The 23,660-nt window shown below is 46.9% G+C and overlaps 1 protein-coding gene, 1 non-coding gene and 1 pseudogene across 2 annotated transcripts; 1 reads left to right on the top strand and 2 right to left on the bottom strand.

The window, feature by feature from the left end:
- Positions 1-2,479: 2,479 nt before the first annotated feature.
- Positions 2,480-2,586, bottom strand: LOC114809492 (annotated as a pseudogene).
- A 12,454-nt stretch (positions 2,587-15,040) lies between these two features.
- LOC114809573 lies at positions 15,041-15,178 on the top strand. The gene has a single exon (XR_003757349.1). It is a non-coding gene; the product is annotated as a small nucleolar RNA SNORA7 (small nucleolar RNA).
- A 7,522-nt stretch (positions 15,179-22,700) lies between these two features.
- On the bottom strand, positions 22,701-23,660 carry LOC100075608 (olfactory receptor 52A1-like). The gene has a single exon (XM_001507036.1). It carries the CDS (start codon positions 23,658-23,660, stop codon positions 22,701-22,703), a length of 960 nt encoding a protein of 319 aa, XP_001507086.1.

Genomic DNA, 23,660 nt, shown 5'->3' with positions numbered 1-23,660 from the left:
CAGACAATTACTCTCCCTACTTTCAAAGCCTTATTGAAGGCACATCTCCATAAGGCCTTCCCTGACTAAGCCCTCCTTTCCTCTTCTCCCACTGCCTCTGCGTCACCCTGACTTGCTCCCTTTATTCATCTCCCCTCCCAGCCCCACAGCATTTATGTACATATCTGTAATCTATGTATATTAATGTCTGTCTCTCCCTCTAGACTGTAAGCTCATGGTGGGCAGGGAATGTGTCTGTTATATTGTTATATTGCATTCATTCATTGTCATATTTATTGAATACTTACTATATGCAGAATACTGTACTAAGCGCTTAGGACAATACTATGTAACAATAAACAGTCACATTCCCAAGTGCTTAAAACAGTGCTCTGCACACAATAAGTGTTCAATAAATACAGTTGACTGGCTGATGGAATTCCCTTCCCTGAACTCTACCAGTTGAAGGAGATTCAGATCCTTCAACCCAAAACCTTTTTTCTTTAGATCACTTTATCTCCCCACATCAGCATGGTCTACTGGAAAGAGCACAGACCTGGGACTCAGAGGTCATGAGTTCTAATCCCAGCTCCACGACCTGTCAGCTGTGTGACTTTGGACAAGTCATTTAACTTCTCTGAGCCTCAGTTATTTCATCTGTAAAATGGGGATTAAGACTGTGAGCCCCACATGGAACAACCTGATTACCTTGTATCTACCCCAACACTTAGAACAGTGCTTGGCACATAGTAAGTGCTTAACAAATGCCATCATTATCATTATTATCATCATCATCAATGTTATTTATTGAATGCTTACTCTCTGCTGATCATTATCATCAGTATTTACTGATCCCCTACTATGTGCAGCTTATTGTACTAGGTGCTTGCGAGCAAACAATAAAGATAGGAGGCATGGTCCTTGACTTGAAGGAGCTAATGGGGTAAAAAGGGAGACTGAAATTGTGTCCAGGCAAAAGAAATAGGAGTAAAATGCGGATGTCAATGGTAAAACTAAAAGTCAGCAGAAAAATGAATAAATAAAGCAGGCTAGCCTAGTGGACAGAGCACGGATTCTAATGCCGGCTTCGCCCCTTTTCTTCTGTGTGTGATCTTTGGATTAAAACTGTGAGTCCCATGAAGGACATTCATTCATTCAATCATATTTATTGGGCGTTTACTGTGTGCAAAGCACTATAGTAAGCCCTTGGGAGAGTACAATAAAACAACAGACACATTCCCTTCCGACAATGAGATCACAGTCTAGAGGGATAAAAAAACTTGGTCAGATGCCTTGAAGAAGGTGACAATGCATTCATTCAATAGTATTTATTGAGCGCTTACTATGTGCAGAGCACTGTTCTAAGCGCTTGGGATGAACAAGTCGGCAACAGATAGAGACAGTCCCTCCCGTTTGACGGGCTTACAGTCTAATCGGGGGAGACGGACAGACAAGAACAATGGCACTAAACAGCGTCAAGGGGAAGAACATCTCGTAAAAACAATGGCAACTAAATAGAATCAAGGCGATGTACAATTCATTAACAAAATAAATAGGGTAACGAAAATATATACAGTTGAGCGGACGAGTACAGTGCTGTGGGGATGGGAAGGGAGAGGTGGAGGAGCAGAGGGAAAAGGGGAAAATGAGGGTTTAGCTGCGGAGAGGTAAAGGGGGGATGGCAGAGGGAGTAGAGGGGGAAGAGGAGCTCAGTCTGGGAAGGCCTCTTGGAGGAGGTGATTTTTAAGTAAGGTTTTGAAGAGGGAAAGAGAATCAGTTTGGCGGAGGTGAGGAGGGAGGGCGTTCCAGGACCGCGGGAGGACGTGACCCAGGGGTCGACGGCGGGATAGGCGAGACCGAGGGACGGTGAGGAGGTGGGCGGCAGAGGAGCGGAGCGTGCGGGGTGGGCGGTAGAAAGAGAGAAGGGAGGAGAGGTAGGAAGGGGCAAGGTGATGGAGAGCCTTGAAGCCTAGAGTGAGGAGTTTTTGTTTGGAGCGGAGGTCGATAGGCAACCACTGGAGTTGTTTAAGAAGGGGAGTGACATGCCCAGATCGTTTCTGCAGGAAGATGAGCCGGGCAGCGGAGTGAAGAATAGACCGGAGCGGGGCGAGAGAGGAGGAAGGGAGGTCAGAGAGAAGGCTGACACAGTAGTCTAGCTGGGATATAACGAGAGCCCGTAATAGTAAGGTAGCCGTTTGGGTGGAGAGGAAAGGGCGGATCTTGGCGATATTGTAGAGGTGAAACCGGCAGGTCTTGGTAACGGATAGGATGTGTGGGGTGAACGAGAGGGACAAGTCAAGGATGACACCGAGATTGCGGGCCTGCGGGACGGGAAGGATGGTCGTGCCATCCACGGTGATGGAGAAGTCTGGGAGCGGACCGGGCTTGGGAGGGAAGATGAGGAGCTCAGTCTTGCTCATGTTGAGTTTTAGGTGGCGGGCCGACATCCAGGTGGAGACGTCCCGGAGGCAGGAGGAGATGCGAGCCTGAAGGGAGGGGGAGAGGACAGGGGCGGAGAATGCCTTAACCATATGTGTTGTAAAGGCTACTAGGACCTCTTCCATCCTTCTTAAGGGGAGTCTAACCTTCTCTCCTTTCATACAACTCATGCACTGTGTCCTACCTAATTATGTTGTTTCTACTCCAGAACTTAGTAGACTGCCAGGCACATAGTAAGCATTTAACAAATACCATAAAAAACATAGAGAAATGGAATACACAGATCTACACATGAGTGTTAAGCATGGTTGATGGACTGGAATGATCTGGGGGAATGGGAGATTATTTAAGGGTTATCTCCTGGAGGAAGCATCCAGAAATGTGTTGATCATGCAGATCCTGAACTATCTGTTAGGCCTAATGGTTTCTAAAGTCAGAGAAGCGGCCTCCCCTCCAAAGCTCAGAAGTCTTTCTACGTTTATTACAGAGGCTCTATGATAAGAGGCTTAGAAGGCAGGGCAAACTGTGGTTTGCCAGTTTGAGGGGCAAGAGGTTTCCATTTGAAGGAATGACATGAACAATAGATTGAAGAAAGGCGACTTCAAAGCAGAGTAAAACTAGCAGTTGAGCTTGGGCAGAGGAAGGAATCATTGGTGGGACGGAGCAAAAGAAAAGGGGGAGAAGTGAGAAAGAAACAGGTGGGAGGGAGTCTCAAATGAAATGATCAGAATAGAATAATGTGGATAGCCATACTAATAATAACTATGGTATTTGGTAGTATGGTACTATGTGGCAAGCACTGTTTTAAGAGCTGGGATAGATACAAGGTAATCAGGTTGTCCCACATGGGGCTCACATTCTTAATCCTCATTTAACAGATGAGGTAATGGAGACACAGAGAAGTGAAGTGACTTGCCTAAAGTCACACGGCTGATAAGTGGTGGAGCTGGGATTAGAACCCTCGAGTTCTGACTCCCAAGCCCATGCTTTTTCCACTAAGCCAGAGGCCTTGAAAGAACAGAGTGTTGTTTTGTTCTGAACAATATTTCAGGAAGATGATCTGGGCAGTAGAATCTAGACTAGACTCATGAAGGGAGAAGCTGGAGGCAAGGAAACTGAGTAAGAAGGATGATGCAGCAGTTCAGCTGGGAGGCGATGAAGATTTGGATCAGGGAAGAGAAAGGGACTGATCCACCCAATACTGCAGAGGGAAAATGGCAGGAGTTTGAGACAGGCTAAATATGAAAAGTGAAAGATGGAGTAAAGTGATAGATTGTGAAACCCCTCCAGGGACAAAGTCTGTGGCTAGTTCCTACCTGTATGCTCTTTCGAATGCTTAACACAAGTGAGCACTTAATAAATACTATGGCTCCTACTAAGTCAACAGTGACATCAAGGTTGTGAGCTTTGAGGACAGAAAGAATGGGGATGGGGGTGTCTGTGATGGGAATGGTAAGAGGGAGTTGCTTTGGGGGGCAAAGGAAAGTTCAGTTTTTGCCTCTGTAATCAATTTCAATGTCTTTCTTCCCCTGTGAACTGTAAACTCCTGGTGGGCAGGGATTATATCTACTGACTCAATTGTGTTGTACTTTTCCCATTGCTTAATATACTGCACTGAACACAATAAATACCAGTGATTGACTAAAGAGTGAGAGAATGAAGAGCTAAGAAAAGGGTCTGAGAAAGAGAAGTCAGAGCAGCAGGAAGTAAAACAGGAGAGAGTCATGCCAGCAAAACTAAGGCTGAACAGGGTGTCTAGGAGGAGAGAGTGGTTCACGCACACCCACGCGCTCACATACACACAAATACACACACATACACACATATACAATGGCATACATACCCCACAAGAGTGCTCTATCCCTGGTGAAGCTTCTCCCTCACAGAGGCCAGATCAGCAGTGTCTTCTTTCTGCTGGGTCCTCCGCTACTGCTCTTGGGAGGATGGTCTTTCCTTGGGGACTGTTTTTGATCTAGCGTCTTGTCTAATATTTCACTGGGAAAAAGGATTCAAATCAGTCCTCCTTTCAGTTCAGCCTTCAACAATAGTCGAAATATCCTGGAACCATCAGGACCAGCAAGCTCTACTCCAACTCTAACTTTCACCTGAATCCATAGGCTTCTGAGCTGCGCTTTTCCCCATTCTGTCTTTTGCCCTTCACCTGCCTGGTCCCAGACTGACCTGCTGAGAAATGGAGGGCAGGGGAGGGTGGTTGAGTCAGAGTCCAAAGGAGACTGGAGCCAGCGTCACCACATCCAGAACAGATGGGAAGATTTATAGAGCAACTTTGAATTGCTCAAGAGAGGAAGGTGACCACAAGAGAACATAATCCCTTTCCACAATGGTCAGGAACTGAGGAAGGAAAGAAGGAAACAATCAGGGTTGGGTTGGGGGAGGAGTGGGGGAAACCAGAGCAGTAGGTTGGCTCAGTGGAAAGAGCTTGAGCTGGTAGTCAGAGGATCTTGGTTCCCACCCCAGCTCTACCATTTGTCTGCTGTATGACCTTGGGCAAGTCACTTAACTTCTCTGTGACTCAACTGCCTCATCTATAAAACGGGGATTAAAACTGTGAGCCCTAGGTGGGACAGGAACTGTGCCCAAACTGATTATTTTGTGTCTACCCCAGTGTTTAGTTCAGTGCCTTCCTCATAGTAAGCACTTAACCAATACCAAATCCTATCCGTTCTACTTCACAGCATCACTAAAATCAGTCAACTAATCAATCATATTTATTGAACGCTTACTGTGTGTGGAGCACTATACTAAGCACTTGGGAGAGTACAATATAACAGAGTTGGTAGATGTGTTCCCTGTTTCTCCACTTCTCTAGACCCCTCACCCATGCCCTGCTTCTGGCCTGGAACTCCATCCTCTTTCATATCTGACAGACGATTCACAGCCTTATTAAAATCATACCTCTTCCAAGAGGCCTTCCCCAACTTGGCCCTCATTTCTCCCACTCCTTCTCCTTTCTCTGTCACTCTTACACTTGGATTTTCACCTTTTATTCACCCTACCCCAGCCCCACAGCAGTTACATCACTCATCCTATCCTGACTGGATTGCTATATCAGCCTCCTTTCTGATCTCCCAACCTCTTATCTCTTTGCACTTCAGTTCATACTACACTCTGCTGCCTAGATTACCTTTCTACAGAAACACTCTCGGCCTGTCACCCTCATCCTCAAAAATCTTCAGTGGTTGCCCATCAACCTCCGTATCAAGCAAAAGCTCCTCACTATTAGCTTCAAAGCTCTCCATCAACTTGCCCCCACTTACCTTACTTCCCTTCTCTCCTTCTATATCCACACACTCTCCTCCTCTGTGCTAACCTTCTCACTGTGCCCCATTCTTGCCTGTCCTGCCGTCCATCCCTGGCCCACGTCTTTCCTCTGGCTTGGAATGCCCTCCCTCCTCAAAACTGCCAAACTTGCACACTTCCTCCCTTCAAAGCCCTACTGGAGGCTCACTTCCTTCATGAGGCCTTCCTAGACTAAGCCCCTCTTTTCCTCAGTTCCCCCTTCCCTCCCCATCACCCTGACTCCCTTCCTCTGCTCTACGCCCCGCCCCCACCCCAAAGCACTCTGTATAAGTGTTAGAGAAGCAGCGTGGCTCAGTGGAAAGTGCACAGGCTTGGGAGTCAGAGGTCATGGGTTCTAATCCCGGCTCTGCCACTTTGTGACTTTGGGCAAGTCACTTAACTTCTCTGTGCCTCAGTTACCTCATCTGTAAAATGGGGATTAAGACTTTGAACCCCACGTGGGACAACCTGATTACCTTATATCCCCCCCTAGTGCTTAGAACAGTGCTTGGCACATAGTAAGCGCTTAACAAATGCCATGATTATTATTACTATATAAGTACATAGCTATAATTCTATTTATTTTTTACTGATGCTTTTTTGCTTGTTTTGATGTCTGTCTCCCCCTTTCTAGACTGTAAGTCCAGTGTGGGCAGGGATGTGTTGCTGAAATGTACTTCCCAAGAGCTTAGTACAGTGCTGTGCACACAGTAAGTTCACGGTCCACTTTCACGCCTATCCTGCCGTCGACCCCTGGCCCATGTCCTACTGTTGTCCTGGAATGCCCTCCCTCCTCACATCTGCCAAACTAACTCTCTTCTCTTCAAAGCCCTACTGAGAGCTTGCCTCCTCCAGGAGGCCTTCTCAAACTGAGTCCTCCCTTTCCCTCTTCTCCCCCTTCCCCTCCCCCCCACCTTCTGCTCTTTCCCCCTTCCTCTCCCCTTAGCACTGTGCTCATTTGTATACATTATTTTTTTCCCTATTTATTTTGTTAATGAGGTGTATATCTCCTTGATTCTATTTATCTTGATGATGTTGACTTGTTTTGTTTTGTTCTGTTTTGCTTTGCTGTCTCCCCCTTTTAGATTGTGAGCCCGCCTTTAGGCAGAGATTGTCTCTAACTGTTGCCAAATTGTACATTCCAAGCACTTAGTACAGTGCTCTGCACATAGTAAGCACTCCATCCATATCTCTAATATATTTTTTTCTGCCTCCCTCTCTCAAATGTAAACTCCTTATGGACAGGGGATCCCACAGAGGCTCGTGCCAAGGATATATCATGCCTCTCTCTTCTTCAAAGATGGCAGGTATTTATTACCTGTGCTCCCAGGTCATTTCAGCTTCCGGCCTCTGCTTATCCAATCCTTGCCCCTTGCCCCCATAACTTATTTGGTTGGTACGGAGGCCAGGGACACCTTCTGTATTCTTGGCCTGGCCTATCAATCTATCCATTTGGGTTGGAGGGTCGGTGTCCCGTCCACACTTCCAAATTCCACTCTGATGGATTGGGCAGTCACAAGATAGCATTTGACCTTGAGATGTTGGGTACCCTGGTTTACCTTGGAACAGATGGATACAAGCAAATTGGATTGGACACAGTCCCTGTCCCACATAGGGCTCACAATTTTAATTTCCATTTCACAGATGACATAACGGAAGCACAGAGAAGTGAAGTGACTTGCCCAGAGTCACACAGCGATCAGGTGGAGGAGTTGGGATTAGAACGCAGCTCCTTCTGACTTCCAGACCCATGCTCTATCCACTAGGCCACACTGCTTCTCATTGTGTTCTTCATTCCACTGAACCTTACTTTCTAAACACTCCTCACTCTCCACTCTCCTGCCCGCAGCCTTTCACTCATGCTATTCCCCCACAGTCTATCAATTGAGTGATTCAGCCAATAGCCTTCCAACTCTATCTGCCAGAACTCTTCTTTATATATAATACAGCACCTCCATATTTAGGCTCCCAATCTTTTGCATGCAAGAAAGTCCTGTGGACTGTGAGCTCACTATGGGCAGGGAATCTGTCTACCATTTCTGTCATATTGTACTCTCCCAGATGGTTAGTGCAGAGTGCTCAGCACAGAGTAAGCACTCAATATATGTCATTGATTGATTGATCGATTGATTGATGCAGGACCCACTCTCCTCTTGGGCATGATATTACACACTATTGTACTTGCTATATTCACATACACTTTATTTGTTATATCTTAACACCAAACAAGACCCTCTACCATCATGCCCAATGAACCTTTGGGCATTCCTGTAGACTACCAGCTCCTTGATCCTTGATCACCTCTACCATGTCTATTATAGTGTACTCTCCCCAAGTGTTTAGTGCAGTGCTTTGCACACAGTAAGACTGATTATCATAAACATTTTAATTCTACTCTCCTTCTTCAGGCCCCTCAATTCCTGAGACTGTCTGTCTGGGAGCCATAATTCTCCTACATATGAGGGTAGGAGGAACAAGACCTCATTGAGGCTTCCAGTGTGCTCACTCTAATGTTGAGCTATAGGTGTATTCGTTTATTATCCGGTCGGGCTAATCTCATCTGGGTTGCTGCTCTACGAAGGATATTGTAGGTGACTCATTGGATTTTTCCACATACTATGGGCATGGTTCATGTTGCACTGTGGATGTGTTGCTTGTGACTCTTCTGATCACTTCCAAACACTGGCACTGATCTATGACTCTATGCCTCTAGTCTTCGCCCCTTCAATTTTCCTATACTTCCCAACAAAAAGTTACCATATTGATAAAGGGGATGGAATAATTTCCTTTTGAGGAGAGACTGAAAAAATTGCACTCTTCCTTCCAGAAAGATAATGACTGAGACATAATTAAAATGAAATTGCTTAATATCTAGCACTTATGTTTATAGGTATATTCAATTTTGCATTCAATTCTTTGTTTAGATAATTCTGGAAATTCTGTCATGTCTATTTTCCTCATTAGATTGTAAGCTCCTTGTAGGCAGGGAATGTGTCACTTGCTTGACTTGTACCTGCCGAGGATTTGTGCAATACATTAGTAGATTTTCAATAAACGATTTTACTACGACAATTATTATTATTATTACTACTACTATTACTGCAACTGCTATTGCTACTACTATTACTACCACTAATGTAGAGCGGTGGACACAAAATTGTTATTTACCAAATCCCACTCCCTTAAAAAAATGGGATACTCATTTAATTAGAAGATGGTAGGTTCAAGACTTATCATAGGAAACAATACTTCACGAAGCAGATGGTAAGGTTTGGATTTGTTCCTGCAGGATATCGATCAATTTATAATATTTATGGAGCATCCATTCATTCATTCATTCATTCATTCAATAGTATTTATTGAGCGCTTACTATGTGCAGAGCACTGTACTAAGCGCTTGGGATGAACAAGTCAGCAACAGATAGAGACAGTCCCTGCCGTTTGACGGGCTCACAGTCTAATCGGGGGAGATGGACAGACAAGAACAATGGCAATAAAACAGACAAGAACAATGGCAATAATGGCAATGGCTCTCCACAGCATGCAGAGCACAGTGCTGAGCACTTGGGAGAGTTTGATAGAGGTAAAAGACACAATCTCCACCCTTTAAGTGTTTAGAGACTGAATGGATCATTGATCTGAGCCAGAATGACATACGTACCTGAGTATAAGTGCATAAATATGCAGGTATATGGGCTATGTTCATGTATGATTTCTATGTGTGTAAGTGTAAATAGGTGCACGTGCAGGTGGGTCAACACTTGAATCAGGTGAAGCAGGAGACTGTAGGAGCCATACCCCATCTTACTATTTCTAAGCTGAGCAGTGTGGAAGGTTCTGTTGGTCACATGTTTGTCTTTTCGGTCACAGCTAGCCCCCTCTCCCCCAAACCCACATGATGACTTGGCTGTTAATAATAGTAATAATAATAATAATAATGATAATGGTATTTGTTAAGTGCTTACTATGTGCCAAGCACTGTTCTAAGAACTGGGGTAGATACAGGTTAATCGGGTTGTCCCACATTGGGGTTCACAGTTTTAATCTGATTTTATAGATGAGGGAACTGAGGTACAGAGAAGTGAAGTGACTTGCCCAAGGCTACAGAACAGACCAGTGGCAGAGCTGAGACTAGAACCCATGTCCTCTGAATTCCAAGCCTGTGCTCTTTCCATTAAGACATGCTGATTCCAGTGCCAACCCTATATTAAATGGAGAAGCAGCATGGCCTAGTGGAAAGAGCCTGCCTGGGAGTCAGAGGACCAGGTTAAAATCTCAGCTCCATCACTTGTATGCTATGTGGCCTTAGGCAGGTCACTTAACTTCTCTGTGCCTCAGTGACCTTATCTATAAAATGGGGACTAAGACTGTGAGCCCCATGCAGGACATGCATGGTGTCCAACTAAATTATAATAATGTTGGTATTTGTTAAGCGCTTACTATGTGCCGAGCACTGTTCTAAGCACTGGGGTAGACATAGGGGAATCAGTTTGTCCCACGTGGGGCTCACAGTCTTAGTCCCCATTTTACAGATGAGGGAACTGAGGCACAGAGAAGTTAAGTGACTTGCCCACAGTCACACAGCCGACAAGTGGCAGAGCTGGGATTCGAACTCATGAGCCCTGACTCCAAAGCCCGTGCTCTTTCCACTGAGCCACGCTGCATGGTGTCCAACTAAATTATCTTGCATACAGTGTCCGACGTGCTTAACAAATACCATTAAAAATACCACAACAAAACAAAGAGAGTTGTATCTGTGTGAGTGTAAATGTATATTTATGTGTGTGTGTGTTTGTGTATGCATGTTCATTCACTACGGAAAATGCTCTCTTTACATGAAGACTCTTGGGTGCTCCTCTCCCCAGTTCACTATACAGTGTGGACAAACCCGGACTCTGTGAGCTTCCCAACCCTACTGCCCCTTAGCACCAGAAATTGCGAGACTGCCTACCCAGCTGTCTGTCCGGGAAGAATTTCATGGACTGTAGAGGAATTGTAAGGAAGGCAGGATTTCCTCTTACAGAAAGCACTTTATCTTTTCCCCAAGAAAAGCTGGGCTCTCTGACCCTAAACTTAATTATCGAGTCCACATATTTGTCAAGGATATGAGACTTACCAGTCTACAATTCTGAAACACCTCTAGGTCCTCACATGTGCGATCCACCAGTCTTCTGGTACATTGCTGTTCAAGCAATGAGTCACACATGTTCACTATGTGCACCATGTGTTCAAACATGTTCACATGTTTGGAAGAGAAATTCCAAACATCTCCAGAACTCTTGGCTAGATGCCATCCAGGGGGTGCCATGTGGTTTGGGTGAGTGGTTTACATCGAGTTTATCAAATGAATCTAAAATACCTGTGCGTTAACCCAGTTTGATCTAAAGTTCTCCTGACATGATGCCTTAAAAAAGAAAAATAATAATTTGGGTTTGGGAATCTCTCTAATATTCTTAGCAGAAACAACGGTGGCATTTTTGGAGTGTCTGAGGGCAGTGCCCGTCACCAATAAAGACTTAACATGGAAAAACTTTCTCCTTCTCATCAGTGAGTGCGTGTTTAACCCCAGCTGAGCTCTCAGTTGGGTAATAATAATAATATAATATTTGTTAACTGCTTACTTTGTGCCAAACACTGTTCTAAGTGCTAGGGTAGATGCAAGGTAATCAGGTTGTCCCATGAGGGGCTCATAGTCTTAGTTCACATTTTCCAGATGAGGTAACTGAGGCCCAGAGAAGTGAAGTGACTTGCCCAAGGTCACACAGCACACAAGTGACAGAGCTGGGTTAGAACCTACATCATCTGATTCCCAAGCCTGGGCTCTTGCCACTAGGCCATGCTGCGTCACATCTCTCTCACTGGTGGCTCCTGGTTGGCCCCTTCCCTCTGCCTGGAAATTCCTTCACCTTCAAATCCAACAAACCACAGTTTTCCTCAGTAGCAAAGCCCTGTGGAAATCACCCCTCCTCCAGGAAGCATTCTCCGACTAATTTATTTACCCTCAAGGAATGTCTGCATTTCTGCACCAACCATGCATGCTTGTACACATAGGTGCCACAGCATTACATGAACCTAGTGGCGAGAGCACAGGCTTGGGAATCAGAGGACGTGGGTTCCAATCACAGCTCTGCCTCTTGTCCGCTGTGTGACTTTGGGCAACTCACTCCATGTCTCTGGGCTTCAGTTACCCCATCTACAAAATGGGGACCAAGACAGTAAGCCCCACCTGGGCCCATCTGATTACCTTGTATCTACCTCAGTGGGGTCTTCCTTCCTGCCTCCCACTTCCCAACCCTTCGTGCAGCCCGCATCTTGCCTCCTAGAGTGGTGGAAACCTGAGGTCCCTAAGTCTGGAAGAAAATACCTCTCTGATCCCAGCCCCAGAGGGCACGGGACATTTCTCTCCCCTCCCAAAGATGTGGCTGGTCCAAGTGGGACTCTCTTGGGTCACCCAAGTGTCTTTGCCATTATGGCTTACCCGAGGCCAGCCCTGAAAATGATAACAGGCCCTTTGGTGCTGTGGGGAGGAGGTGACTGCCTGCTCGGCCAGCCCAACCCTGTGGTCCCTGCCACAGCCTGCTGCTGGAGGTGAGGATGGGGCTGCCAGCCTCACTGAGGGCTTTTGCACCCCAGGGGGCCCTGGGGCTGAAGCTGCTCCATCTGGGGGGGTGGAAGGCTGAGAGGGCAGGGGCAGAGGGCAGACAGACTCCGGGAGCGGTTGTCTATTGCAGCTGCTCATACCCAACACTGAACTGTGGAATGTAGTCTGTAAGTTTGCTGCGGCAGGGAACATGTCTGCTAATTAATAATAATAATAATAATAATTTTGGTATTTGTTAAGCACTTACTATGTGCCAAGCACTATTCTAAGTGCTGGGTAGATATAAGATAATCAGGTTGTCCCACTTGGGGCTCACAGTCTTAATCCAATTAAACTGTAAATCCATCATTGGGCAGGAATTATCTCTATCTGTTGCCGAATTGTACATTCCAAGTGCTAGAGAAGCAGCGTGGCTTAGTGGAAAGAACCCGGGCTTTGGAGTCAGAGGTCATGGGTTCAAATCCCAGCTCTGCCACTTGTCAGCTGTGTGACTGTGGGCAAGTCACTTCACTTCTCTGTGCCTCAGTTACCTCATCTGTAAAAGGGGATTAACTGTGAGCCTCACGTGGGACAACCTGATTACCCTGTATCTACCCCAGCGCTTAGAACAGTGTTCTGCACATAGTAAGCGCTTAACAAATACCAACATTATCAGAGGAAGCAGTGTGGCTCAGTGGAAAGAGCATGGGCTTTGGAGTCAGAGATTATCAGTTCGACTCCCAGCTCTGCCACTTGTCAGCTGTGTGACTGTGGGCAAGTCACTTAACTTCTCCGTGCCTCAGTTACCTCATCTGTAAAATGGGGATTAAGACTGTGAGCCCCACGTGGAACAACCTGATTCCCCTGTGTCTACCCCAGCGCTTAAAACAGTGCTCTGCACATAGTAAGCGCTTAACAAATACCAACATTATTATTATTATTATTGTTATCAAATACTATTGAATGAATGAATCCCCATTTTCCAGATGAGGTAACAGAGTCAAAGAGAACTTAAGTGACTTGCCCAAAGTCACACAGCTGGTAAGTAGCAGAGTCAAGATTAGAACCCACCACCTCGGACTCCCAAGCCCGTGCTTTTTCCACTGATCCATGCTGTTTCTCTAATTCTGTTGTATTGTACTCTCCCAAGTGGTTACTATGCCCTGTACCTGTTAAGTGCTCAACAAATTCTGTTGATTGACCTCAGCCTGAGGTGAATGGTTCAGCCAGTTTTGCAGGTAGCCATATAGGCATTCTCTCCAACACCAATCTGTAGTTCACCCTGAATCTCAGCTGCCTTGGATACCTGCCCCAAGCCACACAGTGGTTTCTGCAATTATCATCATTGGGTTGAGAGAGTGAAAGGGTTACAGAGCTGAGTTGTCTATGAAGCAAGGGAAGTACTGGCATTTGGGGTCCTCTAGCACCTCCTCTCATGCCGTTTCACCATTTCCAACTATGTCATTTCCAGTCTCAGCAGCCTTAAGACTTAACCCATGCCAACGGGACTCCCATCAGCCCTGCTCCAGCCCAAGAAGGACTCACACAGCAACATTTGTGGCCTTCTCAATTTTGAGAATGTTGGGAAGATGACTTCTATGACAGTTAGTTTGAGCCTAGAGGAGCCTGAAATCCTGCTACTCAAATTCATCATGGTCCTTTGTCATATATTTTTGTATTTTCCTTATGAAGCCACGTGACTTTGCAGAAAAAGCACAGGCCAGGAAGTCAAGAGACCTGGTTAATAATTCTGGCTTCACCACTTGTCTGCTGTATAAACCTGGGGAAGGTGCTTCAGTTCTCAGAGCTTCAGTTTTCTGACAAATGGGGATTAAAGGCTTCTCTCCCTCCCCCTTAGACAGTGAGCCCTGTGTGGGACAGAGACTGTGTACCATCTGATTGCCATGTGTCTACCCCAGAGCTTAGCACAGTTTTTGGAACATAGTAAGCGTTTAACAAATGCCACAATCGAATATCATCATGTGACGGTTGCCAACCCTTTCCCAATTTACATTTGGATTGAGAGGCCCTTGGGGGTCAGGGACCATGTCTACATCTCATCCGTGTACCTCTTTCCTAGCAGTGAGAACATTGCTTTGTGCACATCAAGGAATTACTAATTTTTAAAATTATGGTATTTTTTAAGTGCTGACTATGTTCCAGGTTCTGTTCTAAACATTGGGGTAGATACAAGTTAATCAGGTTGGACACAGTCCCTGTCCTCCACGTGGGGGTGCCAGTCTTAATCCCCATTTTCCAAATGAGGTAACTGAGGCATGGAGAAGATGTGATTTGTCCAAGGTCACACAGCAGACAAGTGACAGAGCTGGTATTAGAACCCATGTCTTCCTGACTCCCAGGCCAGTGCTCTATCCACTAGACCACATTGCTTCTACTGCTGCTACTTTCCAGTTATATCTTTGTTTTCCCTCTTGTTCCCAGAATTGTATAAGATCTATATCTACCTGTCTACTCTACCCCACTACTGTATTAGATTGCAAGCTCCTCAAGGGTAGGGACCAAGTTTTCCACTTTAATTAAATGTTCCCAAATCCACACCCCTGAGTAATACCAGCTCCCCTTAATCCTGGGGATTACACTGACTTATATAGCAGAAGGTCAGTTGCCTAAGTAATGGTACAAAATCATAGCAACCAACACCTCCTGGCTCCATGGTGGTAAAGGAGCTTCTTTTATTAATTTTTTTATGGTATCTATTAAGCACTTACTATGTGCTTAACTCCCCTCTCAGGATCACACCTGGAGAGTTCCTAGTACTCTACCAGTCTCAACTACAGGAGGGAGAGGCAGGCAGAGGCATATCCATTCCATTCCTGGCTTGGGCAGTGGCTGGCGAATGGAAGGCAATCTGCTACAAGTCAAAACTCCCCTGTGCTGGGCAGCAGTGGCATGGGAGAGAATCAAGGGCAAAGACTCAAGTTTACTGTGTGGAAGGAGGCAATGGTAAACCACTTCTGTATTTTTACCAATGAAACTCAATGGATATACTACCAGAACGATTGCCGATTGAGGTGGGCGTTCTGGGAGAGATGTGTCCATGACCTTGCTATTTGTCAAAGACAACTCAGTGGCAAAAGACAAGATGTGCTGAGTGCTGGGGTAGGTATAAGATCAAGTTGGACAAAGTTCATGTCCTATTTTTTTTATGGTATTTGTTGAGGACTTACTAACAAGCTCTGGGGTACAGACACATAGAAGCTCATCAGGTTGGACACAGTCCATCTCCCACATCAGGCTCACAAGCTTCATATTAATGTCTGTTTCCCATCTTGACTATAAGGTCATTATGGACAGGGAACATGTCTGTTAGTTCTGTTGTATTGCTCTCTCCCCAGCTCTTAGTAGAGTGCTCTGCACATAATAAGCACTCAGTAAATAGAATTGATTGATCGATTAGTCTCCATTTCATAGATAATGGTCTTGGGTTCAAATCCCAACTCAGTCACTTGTCAGCTGTGTGACTTTGGGCAAATTACTTCACTTCTCTGTACCTCAGGTCCCTCATCTGTAAAATGGGGATGAAGACTTTGAGCTCCACGTGGGACAACCTGATCACCTTCTATCCTTCCCAGCGCTTAGAACAGTGCTATGCACATAGTAAGCGCTTAACAAATGCCATCATTATTATTATTATTTATTATTATAATTGAGGAACATAGAAGTTAAATGACTTGCCCAAGGCCACACAGTAGACAAGTGGTGAAACAGGGATTAGAACTCAGGTCCTTCTGACTCCCAGGCCCATGCTCTTTCCTCTAGGCCACACTGTTTCCCATGGTATTTTTTAAGTGCTTTTTACTTGTTAAGCACTTTTCTAACTGCTGGGAAAGATACAAGTTTATCAAGTTTATCTTGTCCCACATGGGGCTCCTAGTCTAAGGAGCGGGCAATTAACATCTGCAGCAGGCAGTCCTAGACACTGATGGTATGTGTCCTGACCCAAAAGATGGAGAGCATCTTGGGGCAGGGTGGAGCAGGAATGGACCAGGTCCTTGGAAGGACAGCGCAGTCAAGAAGAACAATATGGGATTCTGGATTCATCCAATAGTATTTATTGAGCGCTTACTATGTGCAGAGCACTGTACTAAGCGCTTGGAATGTCCAAATCAGCAACAGATAGAGACTGTCCCTGTCCATTGACAGGCTTACAGTCTAATCGAGGGAGACAGACAGACAAAAACAGTAGCAATAAATAAAATCAAGGGGATGTGCATCTCATTAAAACAATAGCAATAAATAGAATCAAGGGGATGTACATTTCATTAACAAAATAAATAGGGTAATAAAAATATATACAAATGAGCGGACGAGCACTGTGCTGAGGGGAGGGGAAGGGAGAGGGGGAGGAGCAGAGGGAAAGGGGGGGAAAAGGGGGCTTAGCTGAGGGGAGGTGAAGGGGGCGTTGAGAGGCAGCAGAGGGAGCAGAGGGAAAAGGGGAAGCTCAGTCTGGGAAAGCCTCTTGGAGGAGATGAGGTTTCAGTAGGGCTTTGACGAGGGGAAGAGAATTAGTTTGGCTGAGGTGAGGAGGAAGGGCATTCCAGGACAGCGGGAGGAGGTAGCCCAGGGGTCGACGGTGGAATAGGCGAGAACGGGGGACGGTGAGGAGGTGGGCAGCAGAGGAGCAGAGCGTGCGGGGTGGGCAGTAGAAAGAGAGAAGGGAGGAGAGGTAGGAGAGGGCAAGGTGATGGAGAGCCTTGAAACCTAGAGTGAGAAGTTTTTATTTCGTGCAGAGGTTGATAAGCAACCACTGGAGGTTTTTAAGAAGGGGAGTGACATGCCCAGAACGTTTCTGCAGGAAGATGAGCCGGGCAGCGGAGTGAAGAATAGACTGGAGCAGGGAGAGACAGGAGGAAGGGAGATCAGAGAGAGGCTGACACAATAATCCAGCTGGGATATTATGAGAGCCTGTACCGGTCTCGGTCCATCTTGACTTACAAGAGCAGGGGGTCAGTTCTGGCCACAGTCTTGCAGAACATGGAGCAGAAAGGGCATAAGATCCAGATGTGCATGGCAGCCAGTCTGGGGATGCCAACAAGGAAGATGGTGGTGGCGAATGTGAGGTCATTGGAGGAGCGCATCATAGCCTGGGGGCTTAAGAGCCCACCTCAGACAACCCAAATGAGATAGGCCACCCTGGGGGACCACCAGTGAGTTTACGCTCTCCAGGATCCATTCCCAGAAATTTGGATTTCCTGAGGGCCCTGCTCCTGTCCTTCCCAGCCGATCACTCTATAAGCAGAGCTCATCTTCTCTGGGCAGCTCCTTGGGGGCAGTTCCTCTATCTTGATTAGTAAAATCATACAATCTGGGACTGGCTTCAGCCAGTCTAAATATGAGGACCTTTTAAAATTAATCAATTCCATGGATGGCGTCCTTATAGTGAGGACACACACACCATCACATAACACACCATCACTCATTCAGTCAGTCACTCAGTCAGTCATATTTATTGTTTACTGGTGCAGAGCAGTGTATTAAGCACTTGGGAGAGTACAACAAAACAATAAGCAGATACATTCCCTTCCCACAACAAGCTTATAGTCTAGATGGGGAGACAAGCATTAATATAAATAAATAAATGACAGATATGCACATAAATGTTGTGGGGCTGGGAGGGGGAATGAACGAAGGGAGTAAATCAGGGTGATGCAAAAGGGAGTGGGAGAAGAAAGGGGGCCTTAATCAAGGAAGACCTCTTGGCAGAGATGTGCCTTCAATAAGACTTTGAAGTGGGGACTTGAGGGAGGGGGGAAGTTCTAGGCCAGAGGCTGAATGTAGGGCGAGAGGTTGGTGGCAGGACAGACAAGGCCTAGGAACAGTGAGAAGGTTAGCATTAGAGGAGCGAAGTGTGCTGGCAGGGGTATAGTAGGAGAGTAGTGAGGGGAGGTAGGAGGGAGCAAGGTGATTGACTGCTTTGAAGGCAATGGTGAGGAGTTTTTGTTTGTTCTGGAGGTGGGTGGGTAGCCACTAGAGGTTCTTGAGAAGTGGGGAAACAAGTACTGAATGTTTTTGTAGAAAAATGAGCTGGGCAGCAGAATGAAATATGGACTGGAGTGGGAAGAGACAAGAGGCTGAAAGTTTAGCAAGGAGGCTGATATAGAAATCCTGGTGGGATAGGAAAGTGACCATGTTAACACGGTAGCAGTGAGGATGGAAAGGAAAGGGCAGATTTTACCAATGTTCTGAAGATGAAACTGACAGGATTTAGTAATGGATTGAATATGTGAGGTGAACGAGAGGAGTCAAGAATAACGCCAAGGCGACAGGTTTTTGAGACTGGAAGGATGGTAATGCCATCTACAGTGATGATGGGAAAGTGATGGGGAGGACAGGGTTTGGTTAGGAAGATAAGGAGTTCTGTTTTGGTTGTATTAAGCTAGAATTGATAAATTCTAGAATTGATTGAAAGCAGGAGGAAATGAGAGACTGCAGAGAGGCAGAGAGATCAGGACTGGACACAACGCATCATCACTCAGGCCTTTGGAACCCTGCAGCCTTGTATTCCCAGCTCTGAATGTCCTGGGAGGGGAGAGCTGTCTGGGTTTCCCGGAGTCCTACTGCCCAGTCCAGCTCCCCAGACAGCTGGAGGAACACTCGCCCTCTGGGAACCACAGCGTGGCTCAGTGGAAAGAGCCCAGGCTTCGGAGTCAGAGGTCATGGGTTCGAATTCCAGCTCTACCACTTGTCAGCTGTATGACTGTGGGCAAGTCACTTCACTTCTCTGTGCCTCAGTTACCTCATCTGTAAAATGGGGATTAACACTGTGAGCCTCATGTGGGACAACCTGATGACCCTGTATCTACCCCAGTGTTTAGAACAGTGCTCTGCACATAGTAAGCCCTTAACAAATACCAAGAAGAAGAAGAAGACATTAATAAGGGCCCAGTGTTTCCGGTATTTCTCCTCAGAAATATGCCATAGGAATTAATGGTTAATATGTAGTGAAACCCCCTCCCCTTCACATTTGGCAGAAACAGTGGGCTTCCCATCATCAGAGTCCTTCTGAAATTTTGGAGTAGTGGACAGAGCACTGGCCTGGGATTCAGGAGGTCAAGGGTTCTAATCCCAGCTCCACTTGTCTTCTGAGTGGTCTTGGGCAAGTCACTTCACTTCTCAGTGCCTCAGTTACCTCATCTGTAAATAGGGATGAAGACTGTGAGCCCCATGCAGGACAAGGACTATGTCGAACCTGATTTGCTTGTATCCACTCCAGCATATACAGTTCCTAGCATATAGTAAGCACTTAATAAATACCACAATTATTATTATTATTATTCATTCATTCATTCAATAGTATTTATTGAGCGCTTACTATGTGCAGAGCACTGTACTAAGCGCTTGGGATGAACAAGTCGGCAACAGATAGAGACAGTCCCTGCCGTTTGACGGGCTTACGGTCTAATCGGGGGAGACAGACAGACAAGAACAATGGCAATAAACAGAGTCAAGGGGAAGAACATCTTGTAAAAACAATGGCAACTAAATAGAATCGAGGCGATGTACAATTCATTAGCAAAATAAATAGGGTAACGAAAATATATACAGTTGAGCGGACGAGTACAGTGCTGTGGGGATGGGAAGGGAGAGGTGGAGGAGCAGAGGGAAAAGGGGAAAATGAGGCTTTAGCTGCAGAGAGGTAAAGGGGGGATGGCAGAGGGAGTAGAGGGAGAAGAGGAGCTCAGTCTGGGAACGCCTCTTGAAGGAGGTGAGTTTTAAGTAGGGTTTTGAAGAGGGAAAGAGAATCAGTTTGGTGGAGGTGAGGAGGGAGGGTGTTCCAGGACCGTGGGAGGACGTGACCGGGGGTCGACGGCGGGATAGGCGAGACCGAGGGACAGTGAGGAGGTGGGCGGCAGAGGAGCGGAGCGTGCGGGGTGGGCGGTAGAAAGAGAGAAGGGAGGAGAGGTAGGAAGGGGCAAGGTGATGGAGAGCCTTGAAGCCTAGAGTGAGGAGTTTTTGTTTGGAGCGGAGGTTGATAGGCAACCACTGGAGTTGTTTAAGAAGGGGAGTGACATGCCCAGATCGTTTCTGCAGGAAGATGAGCCGGGCAGCGGAGTGAAGAATAGACTGGAGCGGGGTGAGAGAGGAGGAAGGGAGGTCAGAGAGAAGGCTGACACAGTAGTCTAGCCGGGATATAACGAGAGCCCGTAACAGTAAGGTAGCCATTTGGGTGGAGAGGAAAGGGCGGATCTTGGCGATATTGTAGAGGTGAAACCGGCAGGTCTTGGTAACGGATAGGATGTGTGGGGTGAACGAGAGAGACGAGTCAAGGATGACACCGAGATTGCGGGCCCAAGAGACGGGAAGGATGGTCGTGCCATCCACGGTGATAGAGGAGTCTGGGAGAGGACCGGGTTTGGGAGGGAAGATGAGGAGCTCAGTCTTGCTCATGTTGAGTTTTAGGTGGCGGGCCGACATCCAGGTGGAGACGTCCTGGAGGCAGGAGGAGATGTGAGCCTGAAGGGAGGGGGAGAGGACAGGGGCGGAGATGTAGATCTGCGTGTCATCTGCGTAGAGATGGTAGTCAAAGCCGTGAGAGCGAATGAGTTCACCGAGGGAGTGAGTGTAAATGGAGAACAGAAGAGGGCCAAGAACTGACCCTTGAGGAACTCCAACAGTTAAAGGATGGGAGGGGGAGGAGGCTCCAGCGAAGGAGACCGAGAATGACCGGCCAGAGAGGTAAGAGGAGAACCAGGAGAGGACAGAGTCCATGAAACCAAGGTGAGATAAGGTATGGAGGAGGAGGGGATGGTTTCCCCTAGGCATCTTCCTTCTCTCATCTCCCCACTCCCCTTACTGTCACCTCGGCACCTCGGCACTATGACATTAGTATTATTATCATTATTACTATTATTAATTTATTTGTTAAGTGCTTACTATATGTCAAGCACTGTTCAAAGTGCTGGAGTAGTTACAAGTTAATCAGGTCAGACACAGTCCCTTTTCTACATGGAGCACAGTCATAGCAGGAGAGAGAACAAGTATTGAATCCCCATTTTACAGATGAGGAGACTGAGGCACAGAGAAGTAAAGTGACTTGCCCCAGGTCATACTACAGAAGAGAAGAGGAGCCAGGATTAGAACCCAGGTTTTCTGGTTTCCAGGCGTGTGGTCTTTCCACCAGGCCAAGCTGGTTCTCTAGGTGGTGACTAACTCTCTCCAGTGTCCTGGGAAAATTTCCCTGACATTGGGCCATCCCATATCATCTCCTAGAGTGAACATCCTAGGGCCCGGTGATGTGCTGGGTGATGTCACTTAGGCATCAAACAAAGGAAGCAGAATCAGAGCCATCAGTATTTATTAGATGCCTTTCCAAGAGGGACTCAGCAGAGGTGTTTTGAGGATAAGACACATGTGGTGCCTTCTGTGTGCTTCAGTGCTGAACTGAACATCTACTAGGTACAGAGTTCTGACCCGGACACCTACTGTTCATCAAAAACTGTACTGACAACTTGCTGTGGGAGCACAGTATATTAGGCTGTTTGAGGACCCACAGAAAGAAAAAAAACTTGGTCTCTGCCTCCTGGAAGCTTACACGCTAATGAGGAGGCCAAGCAGACCTCATCTGATGAGTGCATGAACAGTCAGGGGCGGGAGTGAAGGAATCTGACACGACCTCAGGAAGGAGAGTATGAGATAATCCAAGGAAGGAATTTTCTGAATATGAAGGCTATGTCATGGAGGGACAGAGTCAAGTCCTCTTCTGATGGATTATTAAACATAGCAAAAAGTCTGGGGATGGGCTTTGGCATCAGGGGTGTTGACCGAATGAGGCAGTTCCACTCATAAGATACTGCCTCAGGACTGCAAAGAACACTGTTGGCATTCCCCAAGTAATAATAGTTACAACTGTGATATTTGTGAAGTGCTTACTATCTGCACGACACTGTACTAAGCACTGGGGTGGATACAGGCAAATCAGGTTGGACATAGTCTCTGTCCCTCGTAGGACTCACAGTCTCAATCTCCATTTTAAAGGTGAAGGAACTGAGACACAGAGAAGCAAAGTGACCTGCCCAAGATCACAAAGGAGACAAGTGGCTCAGCTGGGACTAGAAACCATGAACTCTGACTCCAAGGCCCATGCTCTATCCACTATGCCACCTGATTATCTTGTATCTACCTCAGCGTTTAGTACAGTGCTTGGTGCATAATGAGTACTTAACAAATACCATTGTTATTATTAATAATAATTATTAGAGACCTCATGCCTGGGTTGACCAGATGCCTTGTGCCAGACCTACAGGAATAGATTCTCTGGATCTCGAGATCAAGCTTATGGTCTCCTCCCCACTCCAAGGTCTTGTCCCCCGATCCCTTTCCAGTAGCCCCACTCTGTCTCCTCTCCAAGTCTAAAGGAAGTAAATGGCGGTACAGAGCTGAGTCACATCTTGGATAGAGTCCCTCGGAGGGAGAACATGGTGATAACCCGAACCCGGATCTCCTTGGTCTTGGCTCCATAGATGATGGGATTGACCACGGTGGGCACCAGAAGGTAGAAGTTGGCCAGGAGAATGTGGACGTAGGGAGTGAGGTGGTGGCCGTACCTGTGCCCCAGGAAGGAGAAGAGGGCCAGCGTGTAAGTGAGCATGATGATGATGATGTGGGCCGTGCAGGTGTTGAATGCTTTGAGGCGGGCCTCCTTCCCTGGCAGCCGGAAGACAGCCTTGAAGATCAGAGTGTAAGAGGTGGTGATGAACGAGCTGTCGAACCAGAAGATGATGAACACCACAGCCAGACCATAGATTCTGTTGACCCTGGTGTCGTCGGTGGCCAGCTTCAGCACGGCCATGTGCTCACAGTAAGTGTGGGGGACCACCGTGGAGCGGAAGGAGTTCACTCTCGCCTTAATGAGCAAAAGGAAGGGCAAAATCATGAACACACCCCTCAGCACCACCAGAAGCCCCATCCCCAGGAGGACGTTGGGGGTTAGGATACTGGAGTATCTCAGGGGGTGGCAGATGGCCACATAGCGGTCCAGAGCCATGGCCACCAGGATCCCAGTTTCAAATGCTGCCAGGACGTGGACAAAGAACATCTGGGCTAGGCAGGAGTTGAACTGGATCTCCCTGAGGTTGAACCAGAAGATGCCCAATGTTTTGGGGACAATGGTTGGGCAGATGCCTAGGTCATTGAGGGCCAGCATGGCCAGGAGGAGATACATGGGCTGGTGGAGTTCTGGGTTTCTCTTGATGACGATCAGTACAGTGCAGTTCCCTAGGACAGCCACAGTGAACATGCCGCAAAAGGGGATCCCGATCCAGTGCTGCAGGGACTCCAGGCCAGGAATTCCCAGCAGGATAAATGACAGTGGGTTGTTGTACGTTCCATTGGGAGTGGCCAT

Source organism: Ornithorhynchus anatinus, chromosome 2 (genome assembly GCF_004115215.2).
Source record: "Ornithorhynchus anatinus isolate Pmale09 chromosome 2, mOrnAna1.pri.v4, whole genome shotgun sequence".
Taxonomy (NCBI): Eukaryota; Metazoa; Chordata; class Mammalia; order Monotremata; family Ornithorhynchidae; genus Ornithorhynchus; species Ornithorhynchus anatinus.
Note: the sequence above shows the minus strand (reverse complement) of the source record. Positions and strands in the feature narration are given on the sequence as shown.